The sequence below is a fragment of the Chaetodon auriga genome, chromosome 14 (genome assembly GCF_051107435.1).
Source record: "Chaetodon auriga isolate fChaAug3 chromosome 14, fChaAug3.hap1, whole genome shotgun sequence".
Taxonomy (NCBI): domain Eukaryota; kingdom Metazoa; phylum Chordata; class Actinopteri; order Chaetodontiformes; family Chaetodontidae; genus Chaetodon; species Chaetodon auriga.
The window spans coordinates 23,989,347-24,002,862 of record NC_135087.1 but is presented as its reverse complement, the minus strand read 5'-3'; the positions used below and the strand labels follow the sequence as shown (position 1 = coordinate 24,002,862).

The 13,516-nt window shown below is 40.5% G+C and overlaps 1 protein-coding gene across 1 annotated transcript; it reads right to left on the bottom strand.

Annotated features, from left to right (window-relative positions):
• Positions 1-2,108: 2,108 nt before the first annotated feature.
• On the bottom strand, positions 2,109-8,356 carry dio2 (iodothyronine deiodinase 2). Its single transcript, XM_076749424.1, has 2 exons — positions 7,828-8,356; positions 2,109-6,041 (listed from the first exon to the last, which is right to left on the bottom strand). The coding sequence occupies exons 1-2, from the start codon at positions 8,050-8,052 to the stop codon at positions 5,451-5,453; spliced, it is 816 nt and encodes a 271-aa protein (XP_076605539.1). The 5' UTR covers positions 8,053-8,356; the 3' UTR covers positions 2,109-5,450.
• Positions 8,357-13,516: the final 5,160 nt, after the last annotated feature.

Sequence of the window (13,516 nt, the reverse complement as noted above, 5' to 3'; positions counted from 1 at the left end):
ATCGTCAGTGTCAGCAATTTGGGGTTCACTATCTTGCCCAAGAATACTTCAAAATGTAGACAGCAGGGCCCAGGTACTGAATCACTGACCCTCTGAAGAAGGTGGAGTGGAAGACTATCCCCAGAGCCACAGCCACCCTTGTCGCCCACAGACAGCTATAATGAACTTTGGCTTGACACATTTTATGCTGCGGACCAACATCCCTATTACACATTTTGATGTCCGACTGGGTTGTCTCATTTTGGTCACACACAGTGCTTTTCCTTCAAATTGACAGTGAATGATTTGGAGGCATGGCCGTGTTCATCCAGACACATTCTTCAGAGCACAGAGGGCTGATACCAGTTTAGCCATCCTTCATTGTCATTGATTCCAATTCTCTGACAATACACTGCCTTGTGGCAGTCTGTGTCCACTGACAACTGCACAGCAACAAGGTGGCAACAAGTAGACTTGCAATGTGTGGACAGCGTGACAATTATCCAGCTAGCTGATGGATGTCACTTACATATATCAATGACATAATAATAATCAGGTGTGCCCACATCTGGTCCTTGAGAACAACCCTAATCAATCAAACCTGAAGCTAATGATCAAATGTACCAAAGAAGTCCACGATTCGTTTTTTCAGTGCTTAGTGTATGTGTGAGCTATCGATTGGGCATAATAAGCTTAATATCTTGTTCAATTTTAACATGAAGACCGCATGGACATAACTTCTAACTTGTAACAAAATGCCCACATATAGAGCCCTTTTCATACTTATTTTCATGGTCCTTACAATGAGTTTGCGTCGGTTTGGCTTACCATACTATACCATATCTCAGATTTGAGTAACATTGGAGTCCTTGAAATTTGCCACAACAATCAAACACTGTATTCTTAGCAGGAAATATGGAAATGTCACTGTATATACAATAGGGGACTGACTAGGTCCCTAAAACCATCTATTTTGCACATTTTTCCATTTTCAAAGGCTAGTAATGAAAAATAGGTTGTGCTTGTGCCTTCAATCATTTGGATATGTTGTACACAGTTTTGTCTATGCCCCAACCAAATGGCTCTAGGAGTTATATTACTGAAGACACTGAACCCTAAAAATGGCTTCCCAGGAAATATGTTTGGGTGTAAGAAATTACAAAATTCCAAGGGGCAAAAAAATATTGCATTTCTCAAATATTTGCAAAAACATTTTACAGAATCTATTTTTGTGTCAAATAGAATGAACATAAAATGTGAAATATAAAATGGAAACAAAAACCTCTATCTGATCTGACACAAAATGACCGAGTGAGAATTTGGTGTTTGATTTCTAAAAAACGTTTTTTAAAAACTTTTTAAGACTTTTTTTTCTTTGTTGGTAAGCCTCTCCATTTCTTTCTTTCTGACATCCAAGATTCATTTAGGATACAAAGACAACATATAAAGCAGTTTCAGCAGCAAATATTCTCCTTTATTTTCCACTTTATTTCTCTTCTTTGACATATTAGAAAAATAAAAAATTGCACCAAGCAGTAATGAAAAAGCGCAGTAAATAAAATTTTAAAAAGAGTTTATATCAGTTACTGAGACATAACTACTTTTAGTAGACTGACAATGAAAACAGATGTAATGGTTCTGTGTCATGTTGACCAGGTGCAGTTCACCATCCAACCAGAGACTGAGTCAGGGACTCTTTCGTCAAAGGTTTTCATTTGCACACCTTTGTCACTGTAGCCAGAACAAATTATCTGTGTGTCCTATGGAGTTTAAATGCTATGACTTCAGCATACACAACTGACAGATACTCTTGACACGTTCCATACCATTCTTAAACACACATACCACACCAACATACTGGCTTACTGACCTTAGCACAATCAAAAAAGTGAGATTTGAATCAGAGCTGATGTTTACAATCAAATGTTTAGTCTTTTGTAGACATAAAAGACATTTGAAAGTCATCTATATTGAACCTTATTCATAAAACATGACAATTAGAGATTCTCACAGGCCAAGTCAGTTCCTAGTAACCTACTCAATTCAAAAGTATGTTCAAAGTAATTAGTCAAGGGTTGTTTGTTACGCTGGGGAAAGCGTCAACACACAAATACAGACAGACACAGTCATTTCTTTTTTTCTTTTTTTTATCTTTGAACCTTAAACAACTCATTTTTTCATTTAGTTTCTACAGCATAACTTTACATTGATTCTTAGGACATGTATTGCTGCTCATCAGTTGGTGAAGCATAATGCTGATACCAGTACTGTAACCTGTCCTTTTGCATCAGGTCTAATTATCCTCATGTCATGTCTTTTTTGGAGAAAATTTATGTACACATGTTACTTATGAGTTGGTGTGGCCTGTGTCTGTTTTGGATTGGGCCCAAAATTTTGGACCCATGAGTTCAAGCAGCTGACAGTGCTGTTAACACACAATGAAGTAAATAAAAATAATAACAATGGAAACAACAAATAATATTCTATTTGCATCTTTACAACAAGGAACTGACTTTTGCAATATTGAATCTTTGTAGTCTTTTAAAGAGAATATTAACTGTAAATAAAATACAGTTATTTTTCCCTTTATCCAAAAACATTAGTGTCTGGGCATTTCCTCTCAGGCTGCATACAGCCCAAACAACCTCCACAATTTAAGTCAGGTCAGTCTGTATGTAACCTTGGAGGCAAGACCCAGGCCAATAAAAGTCAGAAAAACCCTCATGAAACCCTGATGAAAATATCAACATTTTTTTTTATCAACTCCTCTGTTCTATCATCTGGACTATTATGGATTAACAGTAGGAACGAAGGAACTACCTGACTCAATAAAAGTAAGGGGATTCTTCCCTGGTGAAAATGATGCCCTTGTCCCTGACCCTTTGACTGTAACCCTGACTATACAACTTCCTGGGCTGGAAAACATGTTGCTAGAAAACAAGGTATCTTGCAAAATAATCTGATAATAATATAATGAATGTAATCTCCAAGACAAAGGGCTATGGTACTTCAGTCATTACATGGACCTCACTGTTTCAGACACAATGTGCAATTATGATTAAATGTCACGAACAGAAATGTATGTATACAGTAATTTACAGTGCCTATAAAAGTATTTTGGAGGTTTATGTTTTCAAATAAGGAATCAAAGTAGATTCGATGTGGCTTTTTTGACACTGACCCTTTAGTGTCAAAGTGGCACAGATCTCTAACAAATTATGTGTGTAATTTTTGCATATGTATTCACCCCCTAAACCATCAGTGGTATAGCCAACTGGTTTTAAAAGTCACATACTAAGTGAAATGGAGATCACATGCGTATAGTCAAGAGGTGTCAATTACCCAGTATTGCAGCAACACATACACCATTAAGACAAAGAAATGCTTCAAACAACTCTAGAAGAACAGTTAGGGGAAGGTAACTGAAAAGCCCACATCAGAGGATGGATAGAAGAACATTTCAAAGTCACAGAACATCTGTTGGGAATGAACAATGTGCATCTATCATTAAACAAACTGTCAGAACCATGGACAGCTGCTGTTGGGAGGTGTCCAGAAGCCAACAATACACTAGTTGTTGAAATTCAACACCAAATCCATGCAAAATAACAAAATAAGTAAGCACAGGTGTACAAAGCAACACGTGAAAGCAGCCCATGAACCATGACAAAAAAAAAAACAAACAGATTACTCAACATCAGATTTTGACGGGATTTCATGTCTTTCTTTTGTCATTCATTGCAGCATTAGAAATACAATGATTAGTTTTTTGACATTCCACCAAAGTCAGAATTTGGTTGTTCTCAGGTCTATTTGGGGTAGCTCAGTCCAACTGCCACAATCCCCCCCCCATAATTTGAACACTGGAAATGGAAAATGGAAAGAGCATGGCACAGCTGGAAATCTTCCACGTGAAGGCTGTCCTCAGAAACCAAATAAGCATGCAAGGAGGCTAGAGAGGGAAGTAAACGCTGAAAATTCTCTGTCTGAGATTAACCATTCACAGCTTTATGGAAGAGTGGCAAAGAGAGTCGCTTTTAAAAAACCTCACGTACCAGCTGGGCTGCAGTTTGCCAGATGGTATGAGGGCAACTCTGAAGTCAGCTGGAAGACAAGTTCTGTGGTCTGATAAGGCCAAAACTGAGCTTTGTGTGCATCAGACTAAGAATGGTATTTTATGGTGAGGCAGTGTATGGCAGCATGTCTGGTGTAAACCAGTGTACACCCCCTTGAATGATGGTGGAGGCAGCATCATGCTGTGGGGTTCACTTCTCTGCAGCAGGTTTATGAAGGTAAAGGGTGAAACAAAAGCAGCAAAACAGAGCGAAATCCTGGAGGAAAACCTTATGCAGTCTGCAAGAAACCTGCCACATGGGAGGAAATTTGTTTTCCCACATGAGGACATAAGCCCAAGTATTTAGCCAAAGCTACACAGGAATAGCTTAAAAACAACAACATTAAAGTGCTGGAGTGGCTGAGTCAGAGACCAGATCTCAATCCAGTCAGGAATTTGTGGCTGGAATGAAAAAGGCTGTTCACTCATGATCTGCATGCACCCTGACAGAGCATGAGCAGTTTTGTGAAGAGAAATGGGGGAAAAAATTGCACTGTCCAGATGTGCAAAGCATAACCAAGCACAACCTGCCAAGACTTATCCACACAGACTCATGGTCGTAACTGCTTCCAAAGTTGCTTCAACACTGATTTGGAGAGGGTGAATACTTACTACACAGTCACACCAAAAACATCTGTTTTCACTTTCACATTCACATTAAATGTATTTTTTCTGGTAATATGTTTTCTCATTGTATTTATGTTGATCAGAGTCAAAAAAAACAACAGTATATCTATTCTGATTTAATATTATATATGGAAAAACTTTTCAAGGAGGTAAATTCTATGGGGACTATATGGAAAGGGGGAAAATGAACTATAGAGAGCTGTCAGATGGTCAGTATGTGCTGTGCGAATGACCTTTCATCCAGAGAGAAAAGGAGGGTAAATGTTCATACATAAAATTAAATTGTTGACATAGCACAAAGTACATTTTCTATAAAACATTTTCAAACATGGGAACTTGATTTCTCACCTATTTGAGTTTAAATTTCATTTGAAATCACATAAATATGAATTTAGCAGCAAACGCAGGCATGAATACAAATGAAGTATATACACTGTCAACTTTATGTTGCCTCCAATCAACTTGCTGCTTAGTTAATGTGGATTATCAGTGTAGGTCTTCATACATGTTCATCTCTGTTTGAATGGACCAGTGTGCGAAAAACTGACCTGATCTCAAAAAATAGGCTCAAAAAATTCACTCCACAATTTTCTAACTTACCTCATCACAGATTTTTGCCATGATATCACCACAGAACAAACCTTTTGATTCTATGCTTATACACGCATAATCTCTCATTTCCCTACTGAAATATGGGTATGTCCTCCTCTGTACTTGTCCTTCATTACTCCTACCGTTTACCATAGCTCTGTTCCAGCCATTGCCGCACATCCTTCAAATTATAAAAAAAAGGCCCCTTGCCACCCAGGTAGGCAATCTTTCTCTGTTGTACTATAAACACACGTTCATTGGACACACCATAAGCTACATTAGCATTGTTGTCCATGCAGTCAGCTACCAGCTGACACTGTGGTGGCAGGGAAAAGTGCTCAATGAGTTTGCGCGCCGCCCCTAGCCTCTCCTCCAGGTTCTGATGTTTCCGGACATTGAAAGAGCAAGAGCCCATGGGAGGGGCTACCCAGCCATCGGATGGGTGAGCCTCATCAATGTACACTAACAGGAAATCAGCTACATCACTGAATTCCTCCACCAACTGCCGGAAAGCTGGCAGGTGGCTAATGAAGGGGGGTCAGGTGGCTGAGCCAAAGTTGACCACCAGAGGGCGATCTGATGACTCAAAATCCAGAAGGCGGCACTCGTCTCCATTTCGGATCCTGGCACCAGGTGGCACATTAGTCATGTTATTGATATTTCTGCTCCACCTAGGACCATCAGGCACCTTCACCAATTTCGAGTTGGGTGCCTCGCAGCCAAGTTTCACCTAAGAAGGTAAAAACAGGGATTTATGTTTACTCACAATGCAAAGAGATGTAAAGTGGGCTTTGCCTTTATGTTAAAAGACTACTTTCATATTTCACTTCTTGCAAAATTGTACATGTTGTGCTCATCTTTAGGAATTCACAGCTGTGGTAATTGTAAAGAATTTGAGTCTCCTGAAGGGGACTTCCAGTTGTGGCAGTTGTAACTTTGGCAATACCTGTTTATAGTATCAGTCTATAAGAATCATCGTTTAATCAAGGGATATCAGTCAGTTAATTTTTCAGCCTAGTTGTTCAATACATACATTTTTTCCACAATTCGAATACTTAACTATTCTTGTACAATTACAAGAACAAAAAAGTAGTACTCCACTTTACAGACATACAATAATAGCATGAACATATTTAAATATAATAAATATAAAATGCAATCCAATGAAATTAATTATGTAATAAATACCCTATTTTTGTTCAGTATTTTCTTCTAGTGCAGATGTTAAAATAAATGAAATCGAAGGCTGTCTTCTTATTGAGTGATCACTTAGCTTGACACCAACATGGGTCTTTTCTCTTGTCCTACTTAAATAAACTTCTATTCAGGTGGACACTAGGTCATATCATTTCAATTGTAATCAGGAGCAGCAAATTGAGACGAACAAACAAAGACATAAATAATCATTCCGAGCTGGACATTTCTAACACTGCTATATCTCTCATCTGTGTGCGGCTACAAGGCTAGCAGTAGGATGACGGTGAACACTCCTACGTTGCATTGTGCTGACATTGTGTGAATGCACCACTAGGCTGCGATGCAAAACTTCATCAACTAATTAGAATCATAAAGGTTTTTAAGTAGTCCCTCCTACTTGGGAGAAGTGAGACAGGTGTCAATCAAGTACAGGCTGTACATACCGAAATGGTCTTACATGGAGGCCTGATGAGGAAAAGTAATTCTAAACACCTGAATGGGTGTGAAGGGGCTTAAATGATTATCAAGAGTTCAATAATCTCTGTCTATGTCTTCAGTTCTTGTTCAAAAGTGTCAACTTTGCAAGTGTAAATTAAATAATTTACTGAGACTGATTAAACTTAACTTAACACATTTTGTTCCAAAGCAATTCCAATAAATCTTTATTGTTGGATTAATTTCATACTTGTCAGCAGGATACTATATCATAGGACTGCTGACAGACTGCTGATAGAAAAGATCACACTGTAGTTGCCAAGTGCAACAAGCAAGGTGTGACAGTTTACTACAAGTGCAACTAATCAATTACCAGTCAGACATCCTGGCTTTATGGAGCACCCAGGTAGAATAAAAATATGTGGAAATCCGTACAAATAGAGTAATAAACGTGGGAATAGACTGGTGAGCTGTGCGTGGGTAGGCAAACTGTGCCATTCAATGTCATGATCCTATGAGCTGTAACTTATGAGACATGTCAGACAAACTGATACATTATCAACATGTACAGTACATCTGCTGCCATTCACATATTTTCTAACAACTATTGAAACAAAGTCTCCATGATTACTGAGAACACGAGCCACCCCCACCCACAACAACAACAACAAACACGAAAACATAGTTTTGCTATGTTGAAAAGAAACAGGCGATATGCGGTACTTTGCCAGAGAGGTATCCCTAATACTGCGCCGTCGGATACACACGTGCGGACGATGTGAAAAGTTTGCATTTTGCTGTTGTTTAGTGGTCTGATAACAATGTCAAAGTTCGGCTTAATTCAAAGAAATGTGATCCCCAATAAATGGCGGCAGCGACTTTACCTGCTTATAGGCGTCTAGAAGGAAGCTATTCCAGATAGAACGGAGCCCCGCTGAGGTCAGCATACGGCGCCACTCCCCGGAGCCGGCGGACCCGGAGCAGCTGAGCAGCGACACAACGCGTTTCATGAGAACCACGGAGTCGTACAGGGCAAGGAACAGGCAGTTTGAAAAGAACCCAGGTAGTATCTGGAGTGTCACGAGCAGATCCTCACTCGCCATTCCCATTCTCTCTTTCTGCGTGTATTCCACCGCAGACGAATTATTTCAGACTGCCTTTCATTGCGCGCAACGCCGTGTCGTAGGTCTCAGTTGCTCCAGTCATAGTTTCTGCTTTGCTCCATGGACTGCTCCAGACTTCGTGCCGAAAATGAGGGACGTGTAGGGCCTATCAGGTGTGTCCTGCTGAGTGGCCTTGTCTGCTCTGTTCCTTTCAGGTGTTCAGCGGTGTGCGCAAGAACGCGAAGCCGCTCGATCTCGATCACTCTTTTTGAAAGGACGAACATATTAAGCCTCACGGCTTATCTTTGTAGCATGATTCTGACGTCAGATGTAGTTCATAGCCTCTGTCCCCTCCTCCCCCCTTCTTCTCCTCCTTTGGCTCTGTGCAGTGACTGGACTAGCTGCAAGTCGACTTTTTTTTTCTTCTTTTTGGGTGCGCTATTTCGAAAAGTATTGACCCTGTGGAGAAAAAAAAAATATATGTACACACACACACACACACACACAAACGCACACCACCACCACCACCAACAACAACAACAACAACAACTGTAGATTCAGAGGTTTATGTGAACTTCATCTGTTTACACTTATGACTGGAGTTTATAACTGTGTTTAGAAGTAGTAGTAGTATTATTTACTTTGATCGTGTCACAGGTGTTAATTCAGATAAATCTCTGATATTCCTTATCTGAAATAAATGTAATCCTCAACCCAAATGCCTGCCTTACCTTGCTGCCCGAGTTACTTATATAAGGTGTAGTGAAGGACATATCAAAAAAGTTATACACATCGGAATGTGTGACCTTTTTCAGGATTTATCAAATTATCTATCCCAAATCTGACTGAAACCATAATCTTTCCCTGACCTTATTTTGGTAGCCTGAAACAAACCACATGCAGGATGCAAACCCCAGTCTACAGTGTCAAAGTCCTTCACGCCTACCGTTTGACTCATATGCAGTTGCATGTAACACTTTTTGGACAGGACAAATGTTGCTTGTGAACTTAATCCACACAGCAATTATTCGTCCTTCAAAACACATTAGGCAAAGTCAATCTATCAGTTGTATCACTCAGTTGTATCTAAAAGTTATCTGGTGGTAACCATGTAACTAATGGACTCATTTATATTTTGGCCAATGTATGTATAACCCATAAAAACTTCAGCCGACTTTTTAATGGGGCAGTTCTTAAATGGTTATGTTTTAGAATATGGAATGTTTCTCCAAATTGCGTATAATTTATCTGCTTTTGTCACAAATGTTGCATCAGTATCTGCTAATAAAATCCAGTCACAGGTAGATAATGGATTTTCTTCCTTCACAGGTTGAGGAGGCTCAACATGGACTCCAGGATAATCCAGGATGCAAATTCTGCAAGTGCACCAGTGAGAGTATCCAGACCAACTCACCACCTGGTATGGCAGGTGGTGATGCAGCCCTCAACTGAAAGGCATTACAGAGGGTGGTTACAGTCCCACAGCATCCAGTCCCACACCACCTTTTACAATGGATGGAGCAAGTCGTAAGGGGAACCAGGAAGAAGGGCTCAAGGGCAGGGCAGGTCTAGAGAACGGGTAGGATGACGACAAGACAAATGGAATCACTCTGGAGGATAGACAGGAAGATCTGAAGCTGGCAATCAATCAATCAATCAATCAATCAAACTTTATTTGTATAGCACCTTTCATACATAAAAATGCAACACAAGGTGCTTGACAAAGGATAAAAACATGATAAAAAGAACACAACCACAAATACATACACCCACCCATGATAGTGCAAAATAGTACGCAACCACACAACCACACACACACACACACACACACACACACACACCCCAACGTAGCTGTCGGTATAATGACATGGCAGGGCACTGAGGAATCAAGAGAGGAAAAAACCACCCATGGGGAGCTCATCCACACTGCAAGGGGACACAGCCCACAGGGAGCGCCGCCGTAGCAGAGACCCCCGACCCAGATAGACCGGGATAGACTCCACACACAGGGCAGAGCCCCCCAGTCCTCTGGGCCCAAGGAGTCCCCAGGACGACGCCCCAGCGGGCAGGCCAGACACACCTCCCAGCGTGGAGGCCCCCCATGAGGAGACACTGGAGCTAAAACATAAAAGACAATGGAATAAAAAGACCTGAAACCTAAAAGACAATGGAATAAGAGACCTAAGACCTAAAGTAAAATCGCCTAAAGGCTAAAGACAATAGGCTAGGATAAAACAGGTCTGAATTAAAAGAGTAAAAGAAATCAATTAAAAGCCAAACTAAAAAGGTGAGTCTTGAGCCTCCTCTTAAAAACAATGTAGAGCAGGGCCACTCTGGAGGCCAGCAATGTGAGCAGGACCGTTCTAGAGACCTGCAATGTTGTTGGGGCCACTCTGGAGATGGACAGGAGGATGACCAGACAGGCGAATCTGCTCTGGAAGATGAAGGTGAAGTCTGAACCCCTCTGGAGGCCAGGCAGGAGGCGACAGTGAAGGGGAAACTACTCAAGACTTTGGGCTGGAGACCAGCAGTGATCTAAATCTAAACCCAGAATTCAAATTAAAGCTACCCTGTGTTACAGTCAGTTCACATTGCCTCTCCTAGCTCTGTCCACATATGTAATACTATATAATATCCCTGACCAGCACTTTTGCCTCCTCTGGTGAGCCATGTTTTTTAATGAACACTTGTCGATTGGATCCTCTTCAGTTTCCTTGGGAAATGTGCTTGTCTGGCAATGTCTGTATTTTTCTTGGTCAGATGTTTATTGACATACATGTTAGTACCCCTCAGCTTTCTCCCTTGCCTGAGTAGTGCATATTTATGCCTTCTGCACACAAAATTATAATCGCAGCGCTCTTGTTTTTGGCAAAATAACACCAAAGTTTCAAAAGTCACCACCAGAACTCTCTCTCTCTCTCTCTCTCTCTCTCTCTCTCTCTCTCTCTCTCTCTATATATATATATATATATATATATATATATATATATATATATATATATATATATACACATACACACACACACACACACACATATATAAACACACACACACACACACACACACACACACACACATATATATATATATATATATATATATATATATAAATGAAACATCAACATCAAAAACAGTATCATTACTAAATTTACAATGTTACAATCTCTACATTTCTCTTTGTGTGATGTTATACTACTTATTGTTTGTAGTGTGTGTAATATGTTTATATGGTGCCCTCCCTATCACCTTCATACATAATCAAATGTGTCCGAAATTTACAATTTACTTGTAGTTTTACAACATACTTTGATTCTTCAGCAGCACTTCAGCAGGTACGTGTTAAATGACATCACGTCATATTCAATTACTCAGGACACACGTATTTCAATCAGGAGAGACTTAGCTGAAACAGAGACTTAAACAATTATCAAATCAATTAATTAATCATTTTGAAAGTAAATTCAAGAATATGCAAGGTCTTTCCCCATTGTGATGTCACCTTAAAGCTGCAGTAGGTAAGATGGAGAAGAGAGCAGACAGCCTGAAAATTTGAACCAACACAAGTTCCACGTCACTCCCCCTCCCTCTCCACTGCACTCATGCTCTGCCTCCAAGCCCCTCCTCCCTGCGGCGTCTGCGCGGCTGCCATGACAGCCAGTAACATTAGCCTTAGCATCAGAAACAAGCTAAGTCTGCCCAGCCGCTACATCACAGTCGCTAACATACCATATGTGCTGCGGAATGTTACTGTAACAATCACCATATTAGCTTTGTGGTTATTTGCTGTATATGCTGTTGTTGGCAGTGGCCGTATGGGCAGTTTCTCCTTTGCGGGTGGCTGTTGCTCCGCCATAACTTTCACAAGCCTCCTGATGCCACTCACAGAGCTGTTTGACTGAGCAGCAGCCGGCAGCATGAGCGGAGGAAGGGGGCAGTTTGCAGCATGTGTGAGTAGTGATTAACAGATGTCAGACACTCCCTCAGATGTTCCTCTGGCTCTGATTGGTTGTTTTGTGGTGGGCACGGTTGATTCTTGCAAATCGCAGTAGGAGCAGTAGGTCGGACCAATGGAGCCGGGGTTTTTTTCACAGATTACATGTTTCATGTACTGCTGTCTGGGCGTAGGGACAGTTTTTGCAAATATGACAAAAAATTTATCTTATACAAGTTACTTACTGCAGCTTTAAGGGGATAATGATGCCATGGGTTGTATAAAACTTTTGGTGGCACTTTTGGTGAGTCAATCGTCATGCTGAAGATCTGAATGGAAGTGACAGGTGATTCTGTTGAGCACATTGGAAGGACAGGTGTTCCAAAAGTTAAGACAAAATAATAGAAAAACCTGTCGGTCTATGCCACCATTGAAGAGCTGCCCTCAAATGGATCCTCATCCTACTCACTCAAGTTAGAAGTTAGAAGTTAGAACTGAAGAAGTCCCTTGGATGAGAGGTAAATGGTTTCAGGTGTCTACAACTATGTCCCATTGGCCTAGATTCAACCTTCCTTGGATTTTTGAGTAAAAGTTTTACAGATGTGGCCTTATAAGGGATTGGGGAAAAACTGATTCTATAGAGTATAGTAAAGTTTAGATAGAATAGGGTCAAGTAAGGAGGTAGAAGGTTTCATCGTGGAGACAGTTCTGAATAATTCTGCTGGTCATGACACTTAGTACAAGATTAAATGTGGATTTAAAAGGCTATTTGTGGTTGAGAATAGTATTCTGGTATTGTTTGAAAGTTTGATAATGTTGGAGATGTTGGTTTGTTTCTCAACTCACACCACCTGTATTTTGTAATAAGTTCTTTATATACCTGATACCTGAGCATGAAATATCTGATTTGCCTGTTATTTGTTTGTTGCTGTGTGAAGAGCAAATTCAGTCCTTTCTGTGTACAAACTCCTTAAAGACTATTAAATACAGGAATTAACAAAAAACAAGTAGACATTGGTGGTTTGACAGAAAGTTTGAATCATTCAAACTAAACTTGCTGGAGCAAGTTCATAATTTAAAATAAAAAGAATGTTTGGTGCGGCGGCACGGTGGTGCAGCAGGTAGTGTGCGTGCCTCACAGCAAGAAGATGTGTGACTGTGTGAGGATATTAAACAGATGGGTGGGATCTAATTATGTCTGGAACTTTACAGCAATGTCTTGTACTGTAGCATCTGGGAAAAAGAGAGTATCAGCTTCTTTTGACTCTCGTATCTCTGACTATGGAGTCAAAAATAAAGAGCATTGATAGAGGAATCAGAATTAGCTGATGGAGGTGGTGGGAGCGGTCAGCAGCTCCATTAGTTACCAGCCTGGAATTGCAGTGGTGAGATGGGGCCTGACACTCAGTACCCTGTTGCTGGATATCATCTACTCCTGGAAGAGTAAGTGATCAAGAGGGACGAGACTGGGCAGGTTGGTGAACCAAGAAGGAAGGTTTATCCAGCTCGTCCAGAACCTGGAAGCAATTTCCAAGCTAG